At 38.0% G+C, this 21035-nt stretch overlaps 1 protein-coding gene across 4 annotated transcripts in view; it reads left to right on the top strand.

The window, feature by feature from the left end:
• The window catches only part of MCTP1 (multiple C2 and transmembrane domain containing 1), a 339516-nt gene that overhangs the window by 89659 nt on the left and 228822 nt on the right, over positions 1-21035 (top strand). For all 4 annotated transcript variants that reach the window (XM_035014874.1, XM_035014872.1, XM_035014873.1 and 1 more), the window contains exons 3-5: positions 4343-4485; positions 12965-13044; positions 17020-17131. In XM_035014874.1, coding sequence (XP_034870765.1) covers positions 4343-4485; positions 12965-13044; positions 17020-17131 — 335 coding nt within the window. The remainder of the gene's footprint in view (positions 1-4342; positions 4486-12964; positions 13045-17019; positions 17132-21035) is intronic.

Genomic DNA, 21035 nt, shown 5'->3' with positions numbered 1-21035 from the left:
TTTCTTTTCTTTTCTTTTCTTTTCTTTTCTTTTCTTTTCTTTTCTTTTCTTTTCTTTTCTTCTTCTTTTTTTTTTTTTTAGAGAGAGAGCGCGCCTAGTGTAACAATTAATTCAAGCCCCAACATCCTCGCTGTGTGACTTTGGAAAATTTACTCACCTGTTGCATGCTGTAGTTTCTGCAACTGTCACCTCAAGATAGCAGCTGAAGTCTTCTCTCAGGCTTGTTAGGCAGTGTGTTGTATCTGGTGTTCAGCACGTGTTAGCTCGAGTGATCTAGATTTCCTTTTGTGATTTAAGCTCTACCATTGAGCCCTTAGGACCACCCAGCAGGATTCCAGGAACTGGGTGTATCTAACTCTGAGGGAATTTTGACAGTTGACCTATACAGCTGGTGAGGAAAGTGTTTCTGGGAAGGTCAAGAAACAGATTGCTTCCCAAAAGGATTTACTTTTGTGTGTATGGTCTTCTGTGCTGAATCACTGGAAGTTTTGTCCTTTTACAGAATAGCCAAACCAAATGGAGTGAGACACTACTTAGAGACACAAGGCCAAGTTTCTTGAAATCACTTTCCTTGTAGAAGAGTTATTCTTTTTGAACAACAGAAATCAAGCATTGTTGCATCCTGAAATGAGTGTTTCATAATGATGTGCCGGAAAAAGCACTAACCAGACTGGTCTCCAGATGTGAGTTCTCATCTGACTTGGAATAAGCCACTTAACCTGTCCTGGTTTTCTCATCCATAAAATGGAGACAACAGTAGACTCACAGAGACGTAGGGTGGTTAAACAAATAATGAGTGTGAGTGTTCTAGAGACCAGAGGAGGCTACTTGTTAATATTAGTATTATTTACAGTATCTACTGATTATTGAACACCTTTATATGATAATTCTCTGATGGTATTTTAGAGTAAAAGCAGGAAAATATGGATGTCTGGGCTTCCTAAAAGCTAAGTAGAAGGAACATTGCATCTGGAGTCTGAAAGTCTAAGTTTGCTTCTATCCTGTTACTGCCTGCCTTACTTGTCATGTGATTTGGGGCAAGTCACACTGAATTTCAGATTTTTTCTCATCTTCAATATAGGTTGATGAGGTTTAACAGTACTCTGTACACTGTAAACTCTGTAGTCATTCATTGACTCATCCATTTAGCAAATACTTACCCAGTGCCTCCTCCACTCCGGACACTGTGCCATGTGTCGGGGAAGGGGCTTGGCCTTAATGGGGGTCATAGCCAGTGGGAAAATTCACACAATAAACAGGTGGACATACAAATTAACCTATAAGTAACATAATAACTACTGCTACTAAGCAAAGAGCAAATGCCAAGAGAAAGTAATAATGAGACCTAATTCAAATTGGGAGGTTAAGAAAGCATCCCTGAGAAAATTGCATTTAAACCAAGACCAGGAGGATAATAAAATGTCAGCCAGGCAAAAGGGGAAGAGAATGGGAGGGAGGGACTTTTCAAGCAGAGAGGCTAGCTAGAATGTGCAAAAGCTGGAAGCGGAAAATAACTTCCAGTACAGGATACCTGGAACATAGTAAGGGGCCCAAAATGGAGTTGGAGAAATGGCAAGTCCTGTATACCATATTACAGAGTTTGGATTTTCTTTTTTCTTTTTTTTTTTTTTTTTTTTTAAGATTTTATTTATTTATTTGACAGAGAGAGACACAGGAGAGAGAGAACACAAGCAGGGGGAGGGGGAGAGGGAGAAGCAGGCTTCCCGTGGAACAGGGTGTCCAATGCAGGGCTCAATCCCAGGACTCTGGGATCACGACCTGAGCCGAAGGCAGACACTTAACAACTGAGCCACCCAGGCGCCCCCAGAGTTTGGATTTTCTTGTAGATGTAGTTGCAAGCTGTTGAGATGTGTTAAGCAAAGAAGAGGGAAGATTAAATTTGCATTTTTAAAAGGTCAATCTGTCTGCCACATAGTGAATTAATGGAGGGGGACACAGAAGATGTGGAGAGCCCAATTAGGAGGCTGTTTTTAGAGTAGAACAGCAAAGAAATCATGGTGGCTTAACTAGATTGGAGGCAGAGAAGATGGATAAGATGTATTTTGGAATTTATTGGACTTAATGGTGTCCTGGGTACAAAGCATGGAGAAGAAGGAGGTATTGAGAACACTTTCCAAAGGTGCCTTGCATGAACAGCTGTCAAATGATGAAGTCATTCATTGACTGACCTGACAAAGCCTGAGGGAGGAGCAGACTTAGCAGGAGAGAGGATCAAGACTTAAGTTTTGGACATTTTGGACACTGGAATGTCTATTAGATATCCAAGTGGAGGGGACAAAAGTCAGCAGGAACAGAGGCTGCCACCCACGCTATTAAGTCATTAACTCATTCATTTATTCACTAAATGTCTATTGAGGACCAACAATATGTCTGATTCTGTACTAAGTGCTGGAGATTTTTAAAAAGGGGGATCCAAATGGCTCTGATATTATGAAGCTTATTATATTTTAGCAGGTGGTAATGGTTACATAGATGAATTTCAAAATCAAAGACAATAACTTGATCTAGGGCGTGACTGAGAAATTTCAAATGGGTACATGGATTTTAATAACCTCCAAATTTGTGCTCTAAAACCCTCAATCCCCAGGGTCCTCAGCCCATAGCTGGGAACTACTGTGTTAAAAATAGCAATTTTTAACATTTCAGTTGCACTGACTCCCCAAAAGAATGCATTCATTATAATGGGTAACCATATAATAGCCTATATTTATATTTATAAATTTTTTTAAGTTTGTACCATTATGATAAAATCACACTGTCAAAATGGGAGTTTCACAATGAGGAATTGGGATCATTATCTTATTATACCCGGGTCTAGGCATACAAAGAGCAAGGTATTATATTTACTTCAAAAGTGTGGAGGGTTTTAAGAAAGCCCACAAATGATTAAATAAGAAAAACAAAGTCCTATGTGGCAGTCCTTATATTTTGCATCAATATTTATGTGTCACTGCAGTGAGTGGAGTGTTGAGAAGTGATACAGAGAGTGAGCTTAAGGATATCAGCATTGTAATTGTAATCCCTAACATTTATATCATACTTTACAGTTTACAGACCCCCACTCACATTCTTCTTTAAATCATATAGACCGTAATTATCAATTATAGCTTCAGTTTAGGCAAAACAGAAAGAATTAAACAAAATCTTTTTTTTTTAATTTTATTTTTTTTATGAGAGAGAGAGGGAGCATGAGCAGGGGGCAGAAGGACAAGCAGACTCCCCACTGAGCCGGGAGCCCAAGTGGGGCTCTATCCCAGGACCCTGAGATCATGACCTGAGCTGAAGGCAGACGCTTAACCGACTGAGCCATCCAGGCACCCCAACAAAATCTTATAAGGGAGTTGGGCCTCGTACAAAGAATTATTTCCTGGGGATGAAGATTGTCACACTGGGATGATTTACCTGGAGATGTCTCTGATTCACCTTCTCTAGGAATCCTTAGTAATAGCATAGACTCCTTAGATCAATTGGCCTCATTCATTGGTCGCAATGAGAAATGGTATGATATATATAGAAGTATGTCAAAGCCCCTCCCCCTTGCAGGTGTAGTAGAAAAAGCACAGGTGTTAGAGTCAAACAAGCTTGGTTGGAATTTTAACTGCATCTCCTGCTAGCATCTCCAGTGTCGTGAGCAACTTACTCGATAGCTCTGATTTTCTTTATCATCATAAGGAGCTTGGGGGGTGCGAAGGGATAATATGAAGTTTGCAGATTATTTAATAAACAGTTGTACCCTTCCCCCCACACCTTCCTCTGAGACCTCCATCCTTTCCTCGTGTTCTAAAATTGCAACTTCTGAGCTCGAGAGAATATGGGACCAAGGATGAAATGAAAGCCCAGTTTAAGACTCACCTTTCCTTAAGCCCATCAGACTAGTCTAAAATTTGAGCAGCATATATAAGTCTAAAACTACTTAAATCAGTCAAGATCATGGATCATCTTTTTATAGTTGACTGGGTGATACCAAGAGAAATGTCAGAATAATCTCTTTTGTTTATAATATGAATTAAATTTACATATGCAGTATGAAATAGAGGTTTTTAAATACCAGGATAGGGTTACAGAATTAAGATCAGAAGATACAATAATAATAATTAGTATTATTATTACTTAGATATAATAATTATTATTAATATTTACTGTCACTTTAAAATTTAAGGAAAAATTTGGGAAAAAACATTTAACTTTTATTTTCCCATGTGATAAGTTTTTTTTTTTAACTTTGATTCCTTTAAATACTTCCTGTTGTTTAAATGAGCTAATCTCTTGCTTCCCAGCAAATAGTGTGACTAACATGAATTAATCTCTATCTCTTTAACAGGGACAAGTGATCCATACGTGAAGTTTAAAATTGGAGGAAAAGAAGTTTTTAGAAGTAAAATAATACACAAGAACCTCAATCCTGTGTGGGAGGAGAAAGCTTGCATTCTTGTTGAACATCTGAAGGAACCCTTGTATATCAAGGTAAGCCAGTTATGTTTTCCCCTAATGCAATGACATAAAACTCCCTGTTTAATGGTTTTCTATCATGTCTCCCTGACTGATGAGATTTTTCACCAGAGATAAATTCTGCTCTGCGCAACTTTCATCTGTTGATGGTGTGACAGAGAGGAGACCGTGAGGGGAGAGGAAGCTGGGGAGCATTTTTCTTCAGCACAGTTCTATTGCCAGTCATTTAGGAGGATTATGAAGTCAGTCTTCTCCTGTTTGGTGCAGTTAACTGACTCAGTGCACTCTGGGAATTTAGAAAACAAGTCACTGTGAAATCTAGCAAGAAGGAAAACTTACACAAAACCCAGCCTTTCTGTTCAAGAACTCTATCAGGGGATCTGCCATTACAGGTTGCAAAAATATATTTTCCTTGGCAGATGAGAAGGGTAAAGATAAAAAAGGGGGGTGGATTTCCTGTCTCTATCATATTACCAAAAATGGGGGGAAAAAAGAGTCTTTCCTCTCACTTGATGTAGTTTAAAAAAAAAAAAAAGAACTTAAGGAGATCTTTGCAACCCTAATTCCTTGTTTTATTTCCCTATCTAAATTATCTTTAATCCGTATCTCTAGACATTTTTTCTGTATCTAATTCATATTTCCACGCTGTTTGTGGCTCCTATGTTCTGACTATCCCTTCAATGGCCAAACTTTTTTCTACTTTTACCGTAATAACCACACGCCTCCTCCTTTTCTCTGTCTTGTCACAAATGGCGCATGAACCAAAAATCTCACATAATCATTCGTTAAGCAATCTCTAGGCATCCTCCTTCCCATCAACTCTTCATTTATATTGCCTCCAGCTCTTTCTCTTTTCCACAGAAAGAAAAATAATAATCAAGATTTTATTAAAATCATAGCAGAACTGGTTGGTCCAAAGGTGTAGTGAGTTCTCTCAATTGATTGTTCACAGTCAGTTACAGGTTGAACTCCTTATTCTACTCTTTCCCCCTTCTCACTACTGCACTTGACTAGCCTTAAAAAAAAAAATCATAGCAAAACAGTTTATAAGATCAATGAAAAGAAAATTTCCTAAGTACACAGTTGATAAGTTTCTAGAAGACATTATGGAAGAATAGATCTGTATTTGCATAAGAAATAGTCTCAAGTGGACATTGGCTAAAGAAAATCAATTAAATAACATTCCTGAACTATCTTTTAATATACAATGTGTGATGGCATAAGAATTATTAATGTGGGAATATTCGCAGCCAATCCTCCTCCCACTAAAGGGAAGATCTCCAGGTCGGAGGTATTTTTCTTTCCTGCTCCCCACTTCCAGAGAGAAAGAAATATCTGCATGAGAAAAAAGAAAATACCTTCATAATAAAAAACTGAGATAGAAGATGAAAAAGGAATTAAAAAAAAAGACAAGTGGAATGTAAAGGAAATTTTATTTCTGGGGAGGTTTGGAAGAGATGAGTTAGAGCATTTGTAACCACAGGGACAGTGGACAGGAGAGGAAAGAAAGCAGGTGTTACTAAGGATTGCACTGGACCACTTGCATCTTGTTTAAGGTCCCGTAAGAGAAAAATCATGGAAAGAAAAAGATTTATTTTTAATTACTTTTACTGTGGATCTGTTTCTTTACTGGGCTATTACTCTACAACAGAACCAGGTGGATCTCCAGTCTTTGAAAGGGTTACAAAATGAACTTCCCAAAATTACATTAGATGTTGGTTAGGTCCTTTCGCTATTCTCTTGTGCTCAAGAATGAGTATTCATCTCTGTAGAAACCAAAATGTCAAAATGCATGTTTGAAAAAGAATATCACAGTCGGCTCAAAAACAAACTAAAATCTGACATACACACACACACACACACACACACAAAATGGTGGCAAAAACTTTTGTTGTGGTCTGAGAGAGCAAGAATGTGTACGTGCACATCCTTCTGTCATGGAGACAGTGATACAGCGTGCAGGCCAAAGGCCTTGGCTGATGCCACGCTATAAGCTAAGAAGCTAGGAGAGAGACCCCAAAGGTTGTTTTTATTTTTTTGTTTGTTTATCACTTTGAGTTTTCAAAGTATGACATCATATACCTACAACTTGGTTTTCACCGTACAGAAAAAAACAGTGAATTGTAAAGTATTTGCCACTTTTGTACATTTCTACATAAGAAAAATGATTAAGTAAGAATCACACTGGCTTCCCAAATACTATGTGTACAAACATAAAATGACAATATTTTTATGTACTATTTTATGCTTTTAAATATGCTTTCCTATTTTTCACTTGATTTTCATTTTCTGTAAAATGCTAGGGCTTCTTTTGAGAAAAATCTCTAACTTTTTGCTTTATTTTTCCCATTTTTTATGTTATCTACTTTTTGCCTAACCTTACACACACAGAGACCTAAACAAAATACATTGGCGGAAATATTTTGAGTTACTAGAATTTCATGAACATTGCATTCTTTTCAGTGTCTCTACACAGCCTTGTGTGATTGACTGACTTGATTTTGATATGATGCCTATATCCTCCATGCTGGGAGATTAATCTTGCCTGAAAGATCTCTTAGGGATGAACTGATTCTATAGTGACAGGTGATACGAAAATGCATCCATGTACTGGATGGTTAGAAAATATTGTCTACAACCCTCCCGTCTACAGTTAAAGGAAAAAGAAGTCCGTGTGTACCCTGTAATCTGATTTCTATCAATGTAAGGATTACCAAGGGAAACAAAAGTCAGTTCTGAGCCAAGGTTATAAAATTGCATTAAAGTTGCAGTGCTTTTACCAATTCTAGAAAAAACAGATTTTTTTTCCAAAAAAAATCTTGATACTGTCATTTTAAAAAAACTAGACACAAAATAAATAATAACATACTTTCCAATTGGTTGGAGTTCATGTAGATTTTAATTTTAATGAGAATATTCCTTCTGCTCCAAATGACTTTATAGTAAGGGCAGGTGAAAACAAGTTTATAGGAATAGACTTGAAATATATTTATAAGGTAGTAGTAGAGGCTGGGGGTTTAAATTCAATGCTATTTTCTTAAAGATTTTATTTGAGAGAGAGAGTGAGTGAGAGAGCACAAGTAGGGAGGGGAGGGCAGAGGGAGAGGGAGAAGTAAGCTCCCGCTGAGCAGGGAGCCCAACATGGGGCTTGACCCCAGGACCCTGGGATCATGACCTGAGCCGAAGGCAGAGGCTTAACCGACTGAGCCACCCTAAATGCAATGCTATTAACTGAGGCAAGAGCCACTGGAGCCTGCCAAGGGATGCTCCTGCACACATCTTAGAGAATAGGGTAAATTCAGCGTCCATTTCAGTTGAATTGAATTAAATTCTCGATTTTCATCTCACTGACACAATTATCCAAGGTACACAGTGAACCCCCAGAGTTACAGTAGAAGAGAGAAAAATAATAGAAAGGGGAAATGTTTGTGTAAATTGCTACTTGTTTGGCCTAATCGTAGGCTAGAAATCTGGGTATTAGATTGGAGTCTTTTCTAAATAATAGAAAGTTTTTGGTAATTAGGAAGGTGATTCTGTTTGGGGGTCAGATTACTGTTTCTAAGACTGTTATTTTACCAAAATTGACAATTCCTTAAGTAACTCCTATCTATTCAAGTTTAAGATTTGAAATCGGAAGGTCCTTGAAGTGCCAGGGTGCCTTAGTTGGTTAAGCATATGACTCTTGATTTCAGCTCACGTCACAATCTCAAGGTGGTGAGATCAGTCTTGCATGGCTCTGTGCTCAGCGGGAAGTCTGCTCGAAGATTCTCTCCCTCTCCCTCTGCCCCTGCCCCCATGCTCGCACATACACTTTCTCTCTCTCTCTCAAAAAAAGAAATCCTTAAACATAGTTCAAATTAAAGACCATATTGCTATCTTATACAAAATTATTTCTCACTAGGTCTTAAGGGCCCTAAAAGAATGTCATATACCAATGATCATCAACTCTGGCTGTACATCAGAATTATCCATAAAGGGTTTTTTTGTTTGTTTGTTTTATTTTTGTTTGTGGTTCTTTTTTTTTTTATTCAAGTGTCTTCCCTAAAGACTTTGATTCAGGACCTCTGAGGTAGAGTCCAATCTTCTGTATTTTTAAAACATAGCAGGTTATTCTGATGCACTGCTTGGGTAGGGAGCCACTTTTCTAGACTTTTAAATGGAAACAACTGAGTAGTTGGAATGAAAATGTTTCTAGCCCTAACCTACACAGCACCCAAACCAAATTATTCCAAAGTTAGATGCTTATATTATCTTAGACATTTTGTCTTGTATGGTTCAATAATACTTCCTAAATGCATGAATCAAGAATCTCAACTGTTTTAGACAACAACAACAAAAATCAATAGCAAAACAAAACAAGGAAATAAACAAGTGTGACCATACTTGCTTTTGGTTTATAGGCAGAGAACATAGGAAGTTATTGAGTCTTGGGAAGATGGAATCTGTGGTCACATCTTCTCATCATAATAATAACTACAATTTCTTAAGCACCATGCTAGGTGCCAGGCCTACTTTATCTCATGTAAACCTCACAATACCTGACAAGTAACTATCCTCATCCCCATTTTATAGGTGAGAGAGACTTAGAGGGACTCAGTGTTTCCTATGTCCACCCAGCAATTATGCAACTTAACTTTTTTCCACTAAAGATGACTAATCGCAATGGCCGCAGTTAGGTTTTATTTTCTTTGTTTTACAATGTCAATACTATAATTCAGAGTTTAATTATTCTTGTATAGTGAAATGAGTATTTTGAAGCTTCCTGGGTATGAAAATGAGTTATGGACATATTTGAGTAGAATCTTATATCTTGGGTCACATTATGTGATCTGGATCCCTTTCCATATCCTATTCTCATTATGCCTCTTTATTCGAATGCCACTCTCTCTGATTGTCCTCCTAAACATCTTCTGTAAATAGCACTTCTCATCACTCCCATACTCTGAGATATTTTTCTCCATGACACTTATTACTACCTAACATGCATTTGTTTATTGTCTATACCCTGCCCATATGTAAGCCCCAAGAAATCAGAGACTTTGTCCCATTCACTGCCATATTTCCAGTGCCTGGAACAACATTGGCACATTATAGATCCTGACCAAATATTTCTCAAGTAACTGAATGAATAGATATAGGAATCTTTTGAACTGGCAGTTGAAAACTCCCCTGAAGTCATAAGCACCTATGGGCATTTCAGTCATCTGAGCTAACAAATTCCCATTCATGGGAGTTGAGTTTTCTGTTACTTATATCCCAAAAGCATTTTAGCTGGTGTACTCCCTGATGCAATTTTTCTTGGAAGACAATTGAATCGAGATGTTAAATAAATTCATTGATTAGAATAAAACACGTGTTGTTCTAAACTCACGTGAGAATGAAGAGAGGTGTTAACGGAGCCCGAGCAACTTTTATCTAATGTTACCTAAGGTTTCCACCTCTCCCAGGGGAGGCTCCGTGAAAGCAAGGATCCCATCTAAACTGTTCATGTCTGAATTTGTAGGACTTCACTCACAGTGGGTGGCCAAGTCGTATTTGTTAAATTTCAGTATGTTCTATGCTGAACAGAGCATCCTGTACTATAGAATCTGAATCTGACCTCTTCCAAGCCCTGAATTTTGAGGGGAAGTAACATAAACTTTTCAAGCTTTGGATTTCTCGTCTGAAAAATGGACACAACAATACCCTATTCACTGAGTTGTGTAAGACATAAATTTAAAAATCTCCAAAGCAGGGGTGCCCGGGTGGCTCAGTCAATTAAGTGTCTGCCTTCCGCTCAGGTCATGATCCCAGGGTCCTGTGATGGAGCCCCATGTCGGGCTCCTGGCTCAGTGGGGAGTCTGCTTCTCCTTCTGCCTGCCGCTCCCCCTGCTTATGCTCTCACACTCTCTCTCTCTCTGACAAATAAATAAATAAAATCTTAAAAAAAAATTTCCGTAACATGTTTAATAGATAACAGTGCCTAACGGATAGCAAATATTGAATAAACATTAATCAGTGTTAACTGTGCATGTTCTTATTGCAGTGGGAGTACGTTTCCCTATTTTCTCTCTTCTCTGTGCTCTGTATTTCTGAAACTCCCCCTATAGCAATGCTCCTTCTGACAAGTAGTTTATAGAGCATAGAACCAAGTAGCATCACTAATAATTTCATTAATGAATGGATTCTGGTGGTTCCATTCTTTCCCATATGGATGCCCTTGCTAAGTAATAGGAGAAGTAAAGTAAGCACCTAGCATTAGGACTGTAGGAAAGACTTTCGCCACGAGAGTAAAGAGAGTTCGAATATTCCATCACCCAGCTGGGATGTTTCTTTTAGCCAGTTCACTGGATTCACAGCTCTCCACTTTACATGTCTGGATGTACCCCAGATGGTCTCATTATCACTAGAGTCCCAAGATTTTAAGCTTTAGGGTGATACAGTTAGAAGAGGTTGCGTAAGAAATTTATTTAATTTTTAGTGTAAATTTTATGTTGTAAAATACCCTATTGCAGCCACCTGCAGACACTGACATGTCCTTTGCCTGAGATGTTGCAGTATACTCATGTGACATGCCACTGAGCAGATGACTAGAACTCAGAAGTGTAATTGATCAAGGAGAGTATTTATTGCAGGAGCACTGTGCTTTCTATAACAAATGTACTCCTGAAAGGTTGTATGTAAGTCAAATGACTATAAATTGAATAATTTAGAAGGCATTAAGGGAATTTATCACTTAAATAAATCCCCTTGTGACTCTTCAAATTTAAGAATGCTTTTGTAATGCAAAGTGTTTATCTGTTGGTTTAAATATCAATTTTTTACATAATAAGTTTAACTTGAAGTATACTTAGTCTAGAGAAAAACCAGTAATTCAGGCTGCTGTACATACTGTTCCCTCTCCTTCAAGCTTTCTAACTATTGAGCACAGTTGTGCTGATTTGGGCACCAGAGTACTGGGCTGTGGATTCGCTCAGCCTAATGGATTCTCACATCCTGGAGGGTTCGATGGCCTGGTTCATCCATTCAAGAGCTGGCTTCCTTGTCCATGCTCATTTACTGCAGTGTACAATGCAAAGACTTTCTATTTGAAAAGGTCAGGAAGCACAGCCCCCAACTTTATCTAGGAGCATCTTTCTTCCATCTTAAAAGTTTTCCCTGATCTCTATTGTTATTTTTATTCTTTTCACAATCTGTTCTTTACAACACTTAACACAATTGGTAATTACATATCACCTGTGCACTTCCTTCTCTAGCATCTGTCTCCCTCACTAAACTGTAAGCATTGGCCATGTCAGGTTGCTCACCACTGCTTACACAGCACCTAGCATATTGTCTGATACATAATGAATACTTGATCAATATTGGCAGAGGAGATGAATGAGTAAGAAAATTAATAAATGGTTGGAAGTTAGCCAACTCCCATTTACTTAGAGTTTTTTGGACATGGCCCTAACTGATCTAGCCCTGAGCCGTGTCTCCAGCCTTCTTCCACTGTCCATCTTTCTCAGTCTGCTTCAACCACACTGGCTTCTGGATGACCCTTGCATATGCTAATCACCTGCTGTTTCTCCTGCCTGGGAGTGATCTTCCCAAACTGGCTTAATCCTTCTGATTATTCCGGTCTCTAGGTGGAGACTTCCTCCAAAAGGGCTTCCTGGACCTCCAGTCTAAAATAGCAGCTCCCAACACACCCCCTTAGACATTTGTGTCCACAGCACTCGTCACTAAATATATCTATCTATTTGGGTTTTTATGGACCATCTCAGCTCCTAAATGCAGGTCGCAAGAGATCAGGGGTGCTGCTTTCTTATTCATCATAGTATGGCTAAGAAACATGAAAGGCATAGAGAAGATACTGGATAAATAGTTCTGACAGAAGGAAGACATACATTCTTTTCTTTCCTTTCTGCTTGTTGCTGGTAGTTACGTTAATATTATTTCCTAGCCTTGCTTGTGATGATAGAAACTTGATTTGACTTAACCTTAACATGACTTTACAAAATGCTTTAATAACACCTCAATTTTTACTTATTTGTATATTTAAAACAGAATTTTCCTATAATATCAGAGAATTTATCTTCAGTGACCTGAAAAATGCAAAGAGATTAGAATTATATTATCATCACCAGTAACCCACTGAGGAAGACGTATTTGTTGAATTTCATACCAACTTATTTTCCCTTTCAGTAATGCTAATAATATGGGGGAAATATTCTAAGCTTATGTTCCTCAGATTTTTGATGATTTACTATATTTATTTGATTTTGTTATTCGTCGTCCTTAAAGTTCTATTTGATATAAAATAGAAATTTTAAGTATAAAATTAAAGGTAGTTTCCTTTGAATATTTTGTGAGACCCTAACATTTCAAACAAAGTAATTTTTAAAAATAAATAATAAGTTTCATTGCTTTTGGTGACATAGACAACCAGTATTTTATAATCGAGATATTTTTCACTTAAAGCTTATATTGGAATTATTTCTAATAATGCCTTGTCTCTTTGGCTTCTTAGGTATTTGACTATGATTTTGGACTACAAGATGACTTTATGGGCTCGGCGTTTCTGGATCTCACACAATTGGAGTTAAACAGGTAACTTTTGAACCATTATAATATCACTACGTCTTTTTTTTTTAAGATTTTATTTATTTATTTATTTGACAGAGAGAGACACAGCAAGAGAGGGAACACAAGCAGGGGGAGTGGGAGAGGGAGAAGCAGGCTCCCCATGGAGCAGGGAGCCCTATGCGGGGCTCAATCCCAGGAGATCATGATCTGAGCTAAAGACAGATGCTTAATGACTGAGCCACCCAGGTGCCCCTCACTATGTCTTGTTGTGAAGCTGGACCTGTGTAATAGAAAGTGTCAGCAGATCTGGGGTCTAGTCACTGTTCTCTCATTTATTGTTGTGAGCCTTCATGCTAGCCAGCCTTTTTCAAGTTCGTCTCTCTTATCTACCCAGTGGAAATAATAGTGTCTTCCTTGACTATCTCATTCAACAACAACTATTCAGCAGAAAACTTCTTAGACACCTGCTTTGTCTTCCAGCACTGTGCTAGGCTCCAGGAATCTAGAGATAAGAGACACATTCCTTACTTTTCACATGTCTGGTATGGTTGTGGTAGGACATAAAGTAGATTATCTATGTTAGTCAAAATTATTAATTTAAGAATCAGGTCACTGTATAGGAAATAAAACGTGTACCTTGCTTCAAAAACAGCCATTCCCTTATCACCTGAGCCCAAGTAGAATCTAATTTTGCCATCACTGGTAATCCTATGTTATCGAAGAGTGACTCAAACATGGAGAAAGTTTAGTTGTATTTTCTCAGTTAGATTAGTTCATCATTGCTTGATTATTTGTAAAGTTATATAATTATTACTAATATTAGTCATTCCTCGTACCTAATTATGGGCTTATATTTTTAAAAGTGCATTTCAACTGGGAGCTTAGAATTAATTAATACTAGAGAGAGGGAAAATATGTCTTAAAAGGGTCCAGCAATGCTGGGATAGATTGCAAAGGAAGCTGTGAGATCTTTGATGGTTTTAAGATGTTTTAGTTGATTATGTACATCATGTGGCAGGAAAAGTGGAATGCAAGAAAGCAGAGTAATGGGCTGGATCACTACTTTATATTTTAAATACAAATGAAATAGAAATAGTAGAACCCTCCCCTTATGTATTATAGTCAGCTACGTTTGAGCACGTTTGACGGTTTATTGGTCTCTCAATAGTCATTTTTGTCATGGACTGGACAAAAGAGCAGACTTTCCTGTACCTCCTGCATGTCCTCCATTCCAACCTAGAGCTTCGCGCAGGCTGACTAACAGTAGAACGTAGGTGATTGCTGGCTCGCCTCCCTCACCACCGAGGAAGGATGTGTCCTAGATGGTATTTTATGTGGTCCATTATCATGAAAACTGAGCTCCAACCAGAATGGGCTGTGGCGTTCTTTTATAAAGGCCACAGTTATTTTCTCTGTAGACTTCTGTTAAAGGCTATGCAAACTGCTGGATTTAATCACAGAGCATAAATTTCTCTTGTTCTCTATTAAAGATAAATCATTGATGAAAAATAACTTTAAATGGAAAAAATATGAGATGATTAAGAAAATAAAAAGTTTATATACAAGCATTTGGTGTTTATTTTGCCACATTACTTATTGTATATATTTAATCATTCCTTCCTCTCAAAACCACATAAACATCCCAAATTACTGCTTTTCAAAATCACTAGCTGGTATATACCATTACATTCTTTTTTTTTTTTTTAAGATTTTATTTATTTATTTGAGAGAGAGAATGAGAGACAGAGAGCACGAGAGGGAAGAGAGTCAGAGGGAGAAGCAGACCCCCCGCTGAGCAGGGAGCCTGATATGGGACTCGATCCCTGGACTCCAGGATCATAACCCGAGCTGAAGGCAGTTGCTTAACCAACTGAGCCACCCAGGCGCCCTATACCATTACATTCTATGTATAAATCAATAGTCCCTGGGTACAGATAAATGGATAATGATAGTAGCCATATAAATACTTATCCTACTATATAATGCATTAAGATTTTACTTTGAAAGGAAACAATAGGTAATCATCATAAAGCAATCGCAAATGTTCTTAAATCTTTATCATGTAATCATTATAAAAATGTAATGAAGTTTTTTCTATTAATTTTATATGTAATCATTAGAGGAAAATGAACTGAATCAAACTGTAACCCCATGTAAAAACATATATGTATGTATAATATATACATATATTCTATAATGCTTAACATGAATTTCTCAAGACAAAAGGAACCAATTGTCAAACCACAGTGATTAGTTGTAACTAAATTGCTAGTGGAGCAATTTGTATCACAGCTCTTATAACATTGTATCATCAGTCTAGTTTTTTATGTTTCAGTTAAAACCTCTGACGTCAGATAACTTCATTTTTTTTTTTCATAACATTACTCCTTGACTCAGTAAATGAAGCATCATGTGAAAGAGGCTCCTGGTATTATAACATCTTAGCAATAAAAAGTATCTCCTGTTGTCAATCCTGGTTGTATGGGAAAATCACCCAAGAGCTTTACAAATAATATAAATTTCCACTCCCCACCCTTGATCTATAGAACCGGGGTCATCGTGGGTACAATTAGGGAATGTGCACTTTTTTAAAGCTCCCCAGTGGATTCTGATGTGCAGACAGGATTGAAAATTCTTATTTGGACCAGCTTTCCTCACCAAGCCTTCTCCCTGATACTAGACTCTGACTGTATCATTTACTAATTAAGCTCCCTGAAGATAATGATATTATCTTTGATCCTGACATTTGGTTTTCGCCCAGAATTTAGCACAGTGTGTAGTATTTCATGTGTGTTTAATATATGTTTTATGAATGAAAAGAATAAGTGACTGAACAAGTAAGGGAACATCCCTAATTTGCCAACATTTAAAGATTTAAGTTCAGTATTGAATATTCCACAGTCCCTTAAGTTTACGGAGGGCATGAACGTGTTTGTTCAGCAAAATGAACCAAATCAAATTATATATAAAATATATTTATGTATATATCATATATACCTATATACAATAAAACTTAACATGCATTTGTTGAAATTAAAATATTTATTTAATTGAAATATGGAAACGAGATATTACCTAACCATTGTCAGTTGAATGTGTGTTTTGTATTATTTGTAGAAGTGAACCTGGGTAATACTGAGTAATTCATAGTCTCTTCCTCAAAACTACGTAATTCTAAAGCTTTCTAATATTCACCAACTCCTTAAGCATTGATTTCCTTGTGTTTCTGAACCTAAAAATTGTTTAGGCATAGGTTTAAACAGCCAAAACATACCGAAGCATTATTTTAAACAATGGGGTCTGTTAAAAATAGTAACACATTGTTTTAAAATTATGTCTATGATATCTATTATATTTTATTTTTTATATTTTATCTTTTCCCTTTTTCCCACTCATCTGTTTACTCTAAATCATGTAGTGGTCTGTAAATGACCCTCATTTACTTGTTAGTCTCAAATTGATAGAAAATAGCTGGCTTTGCTTTCTGTGTGTTTAGAGATCCTAAAAAAAGGACTTAATAGATTTCTCAATACTGTTATAGTTTCTCGGTCTTCTAGAACCCCAGGAAGGACTGAGACTTCTGCAGTGAACCTAAGTATTGCCAGCTGATCCACAATTGATTGGATAACTTAGTACATTAATGATACTTTTTTTTTTTAAAGATTTTATTTATTTATTTGAGAGAAAGAATGAGAGAGAGAGCACATGAGAGGGGGGAGGGTCAGAGGGAGAAGCAGACTCCCTGCCAAGCAGGGAGCCTGATGCGGGACTCGATCCTGGGACTCCAGGATCATGACCTGAGCCGAAGGCAGTCGCCTAACCAACTGAGCCACCCAGGCACCCGTATTAATGATATTTCAATAGCAACAGAATTTGTACCAGAAAAGTAAAGAAGACAAAATTGACTTTCTTCTTAAAAATAATAAATTGTCAATATAGAACATATTTTTGGCTTATCCACTTAACAACTGCTCACAGTCTTAATATTTTATCTCATAGGCCCACAGATGTGACCCTAACATTGAAAGATCCCCATTATCCTGACCATTACCTTGGAGTCATTTTGCTCTCCATCATCCTTACCCCTAAAGAAGGAGAACACAGGGATGTGGTAAGTTGCCCCACAGCCTAGTAGGAGTGCTTTCTTGCTCTCACTTGGTGGAATGTCATGAGCCTTCTTTGAACCCAGACGTGATAATAAAGAGAAGCAGCGTATGAAAATCGGGCCTGTTCTTTGTTTCCGTAAGTATCCTGGGTATCTCTAGTCCCTGCATTTTATATCTTTTTCAATTCAAATTTCCTGTTCTGTGCTCCAGATTGGAACCTCTTGTAGTAAATAAGGGACACGTTTGCATCTTTTATTATAATTTCATTTCCCAATTTCAGAGATGTTATGTTGTAGGCAAATGGCAGTATGCATTCAGGGAATACATTTGCTATTGAAGCGAATATTTGGAATTCCACATTGAGGTATCCAGACTCTACTATTTTGACCGTACTATCAGGCGTACCATAACAAAGAAAAATGAGGTGAAATTATAATAGAGTTTCTGCTTTCTGGTATTTGTTTGCTGAATGAGAAGTGAATACTTTTCATCTTCTTGATGGGCTTCCATATCGATGTTACCCATTTTCCAGCACTGGCTGTCTGTACTTCCTTGCACACCATGCTGTTGTGAGAAACTGACAAGGGATACAGAGGAGCCAATTACTCCAGCATGTTGAAGTGACATTAAAAAATACCAGGTTTGACCTGCATCGGTATGCTTGCCAGTGCACTTCCTGCCACAATTTACCAGAGATTATTTAGTAGACTCAGTGTGCTTTCGTGTACTGGGAGCTGCTCCCACTAGTTTTGATTAGAACACATTTTAGGAGTAAACATAATTTTTTTCGGCAAGTCCAAATACCCTATTTCAGCACTGTGTGTATTGCTGTCTTAAAATAATGCATGACTAAAGTTGGTATATGTTGTCTGCTGGAAAGGTGTTACTGACATTTTCCCCTGGATTGTAGATTAGAATAGTGAATCCCAACTTCAAATTTGGAACCGTTTTAAACTCACTGAAAAATGCACCCTTTTCAACAAATGTTTTTCTCTCTCCTTTCTAAAAATTAAACAATAGGCACATGTATTCATATACTGTATTTACTGAGTATGATTTACTTATCCATACTTAAGTCAGTGAGGAATAACTTTCTCTTTTCTAACAAGTCCTACAAAAACCTACTGTGAGAACTTAGCACCACAAAAAAAAAAATGCACGTAAGTGTGCATATGCGTAGGCCCGTGTGTGCGAAGGGAAGGGTAGGTGAGGAAATTTTTTTACAGAGAATATTTAGAAATAGAATCCCATCATTGTAGAAGTCCCCAATTCAGAATACATTATGCAGCACAAGTATGCAGTATAGTACAATACATCACCCAGTACAAGCCAAGGAGTATATCCTAGCTGGCTAATCCACACCTAGGAATAAATTATGTGTCTATTACTTTATCCAAATAATCCTAGTATTGGCCAAAGCCTACTATAAGCCAGGTTCTATGCAAGACCCTTAGGATCCTATAGAACTTCTATCCAGTGGAGAATTCAGGGATCAAATAATTATTGAAGGAAATTTAACATGATGACTGTTTTGAGTTCTGTGAAAGAGAGGGGTGTGTTGCTGTTAAGAGCAAATACAGTAGAATTTGGTCTAGTTAGGGGGACAGGAATTCTCTAAGGAAGTCAAATGGGACCTGAGGTCTAAAGTGTGAATAGGAGTTAATAAGACAAAAACCAGGAAAAGAGAATGTATTGAAGCAGAGGAAACAGCATGTGCAAAGGCCCTGTGACCAGAGAAACAATGCTGCATTCCAGGAATTGAAAACGTCCTGGAGCTGAGAAAAGGTGGAAGCAAAGGAGAGTGTGGGAGATCATGACAAATGATGACAGTGGAAAGGGGATACCCAGACTGTGTAGGGACTGTTGGCCAAGTTAAGGTTTGTGGTCATTCTGCAAAGAGCAAGGGGAAGTCTATAAATCAGAAGTGGCATAATCATTTTTGCCTTTGGAAATAGCTGTGTAGCTACATTGTGGAAAACAGATGGAAGGAAGAGAGTGGGTACTTGGAGACCAGTTAGGACCAATTATGGCAAAAATCCTGGTGGAAGGTGATGGAGGTCTGGATTAGGATTGTCCGAGGTAGAGATGGAAAGAAATCAGCAGATTTACGTATAAGAGGTAAAATCAACAAAACTTAGTGATAGAATCTTGTTTTGAGATTCTTTGTTCTTTTAATGAAGAACAGCACTTCATAAATGAAAATGCCTAAGTGCCTGAGGTCTTACGTATCCCAAACCATCCCTACTGGCAATATGACTGGAAATTAGGATATCGTGGCTGATGTAGTTATTTGGGTGATTTGATGATGGAGAGTCTGCTGAATTTTTGCAGAAAAGGGATATTTACTAAGTGCTCTAACATCAAACTGAGGGCTTGAGAGATCAAGTTGGGAACAAGATGAAGCTGCTGAGTTATCCTAACTTGTACACGAATGTGTATCAGCACAGGCAGAGTGGTTCCCAACCCTGTTTGTTCTTCAACAATTCTTATAAAAATCTTTCCATCTCCATAGTTGCTCCAAGTTGTTATTTCAGCACAATGTCTTTCTAATTAGAAAAACGTCCTTTAAAAGTATTACAGTCCCTGACTGCTGATTGTCAGTGATTTATCAAACATGAATAGGAAGAAAACAGGTGGGTTGCATGAAACAGTTGCTCATCAAAAATCTGGTATTGGGGCACCTGGGTGGCTCGGTTGGTTAAGCGACTGCCTTCGGCTCAGGTCATGATCCTGGAGTCCCTGGATCGAGTCCCGCATCGGGCTCCCTGCTCGGCAGGGAGTCTGCTTCTCCCTCTGACCCTCCCCCTCTCATGTGCTCTCTCATTCTCTCTCTCTCTCAAATAAATAAATAAAATCTTAAAAAAAAAAATCTGGTATTGTTCATCTTTTCTTCCTTTTCCATTTTCCTCATTGTCTCTCTCCAGCCCCATTTGCCCTTAAGACAAAGAGTTCTTCCTGAAATCTTCATGCCATTTTCTCAATTCAAATCCCTTTGACTACCCCAGCTTTTTGAAAGAAAATCCTTTACTGCCAAGTGTTTCTTCCTTCACTGCTTTACTCCATGCCCTGCCCTTCAGAGTCCCAAATAGCACTGAATTCATCCCTCTGTGGCAACTGAAAAAGGAAGTCTTCTCCCATCCCACACCAGCATTGACTTTCACCTGGCTTCTCTCTTCTTCACCAGAGAAGTGAGTAGCTTAGCGAAGACTCACTGCCCCAGAAAAGCACGACCGTTGCAGCCTATACTTGAGCCAGTTCTGGCTGGTGACCATCCTGACCTCAGTCACACCTGAGCAGTAGAGAGAAGGGTGTCCAGTATGGTTTCACTTGCTCCTCCTTGTGGGTGTGATCAATAGCTGGGAGCACGGGGTTGGTTGTGGGGAAGTGAACTGACTCAGGCGGAGGGCCAAAAGTAGGATAGATCCCCTATGGGAAATTCTCATGGCATCCCCAGTATCCCGGCGAGTCTGCCCCCCTAGATTTGAATCGGGGTTTCTAAGCCTATGCTTATAGGATGAAAATTTCTAACAAAGACAAATTTGCTTCTCTTTTGTTTGTTTTGTTCTATATAGCAGTTTTATAGCTATTTTATTAAGGTCTCTAAAACTGTGAAGCAATACTAATTATGAGATTTTGAGCCTCTGAACAAGGACCATTTGTTGGCTGAACAAGCATCAAAAAACATTTATTGATCATCTATAAGCATTGTGCCAGGTCCTATAATGTCCTCTTTATTCTCTTCTAAGCGCTCAGTGACCTGTGTTTATTTCTCTAATTAAATGGAAATTTCTGATGAGGGGCTTTAAAGCTCTCCAATGAGCACTGTATATTCCCTCACTGGTAACCTCTGCCCCATTCATACAAACTCCAACAGAGCTCACCTTCTCTCAAGTCTAGGCTTTCTTCACT

The sequence above is a fragment of the Mirounga leonina genome, unplaced genomic scaffold, assembly GCF_011800145.1.
Source record: "Mirounga leonina isolate KUSES-001 unplaced genomic scaffold, KU_Mleo_1.0 Mir_168, whole genome shotgun sequence".
NCBI classification, from domain to species: Eukaryota; Metazoa; Chordata; class Mammalia; order Carnivora; family Phocidae; genus Mirounga; species Mirounga leonina.
The sequence above is the reverse complement of the archived record's forward strand: the minus strand, read 5'-3'. Positions and strand labels throughout refer to the sequence as shown.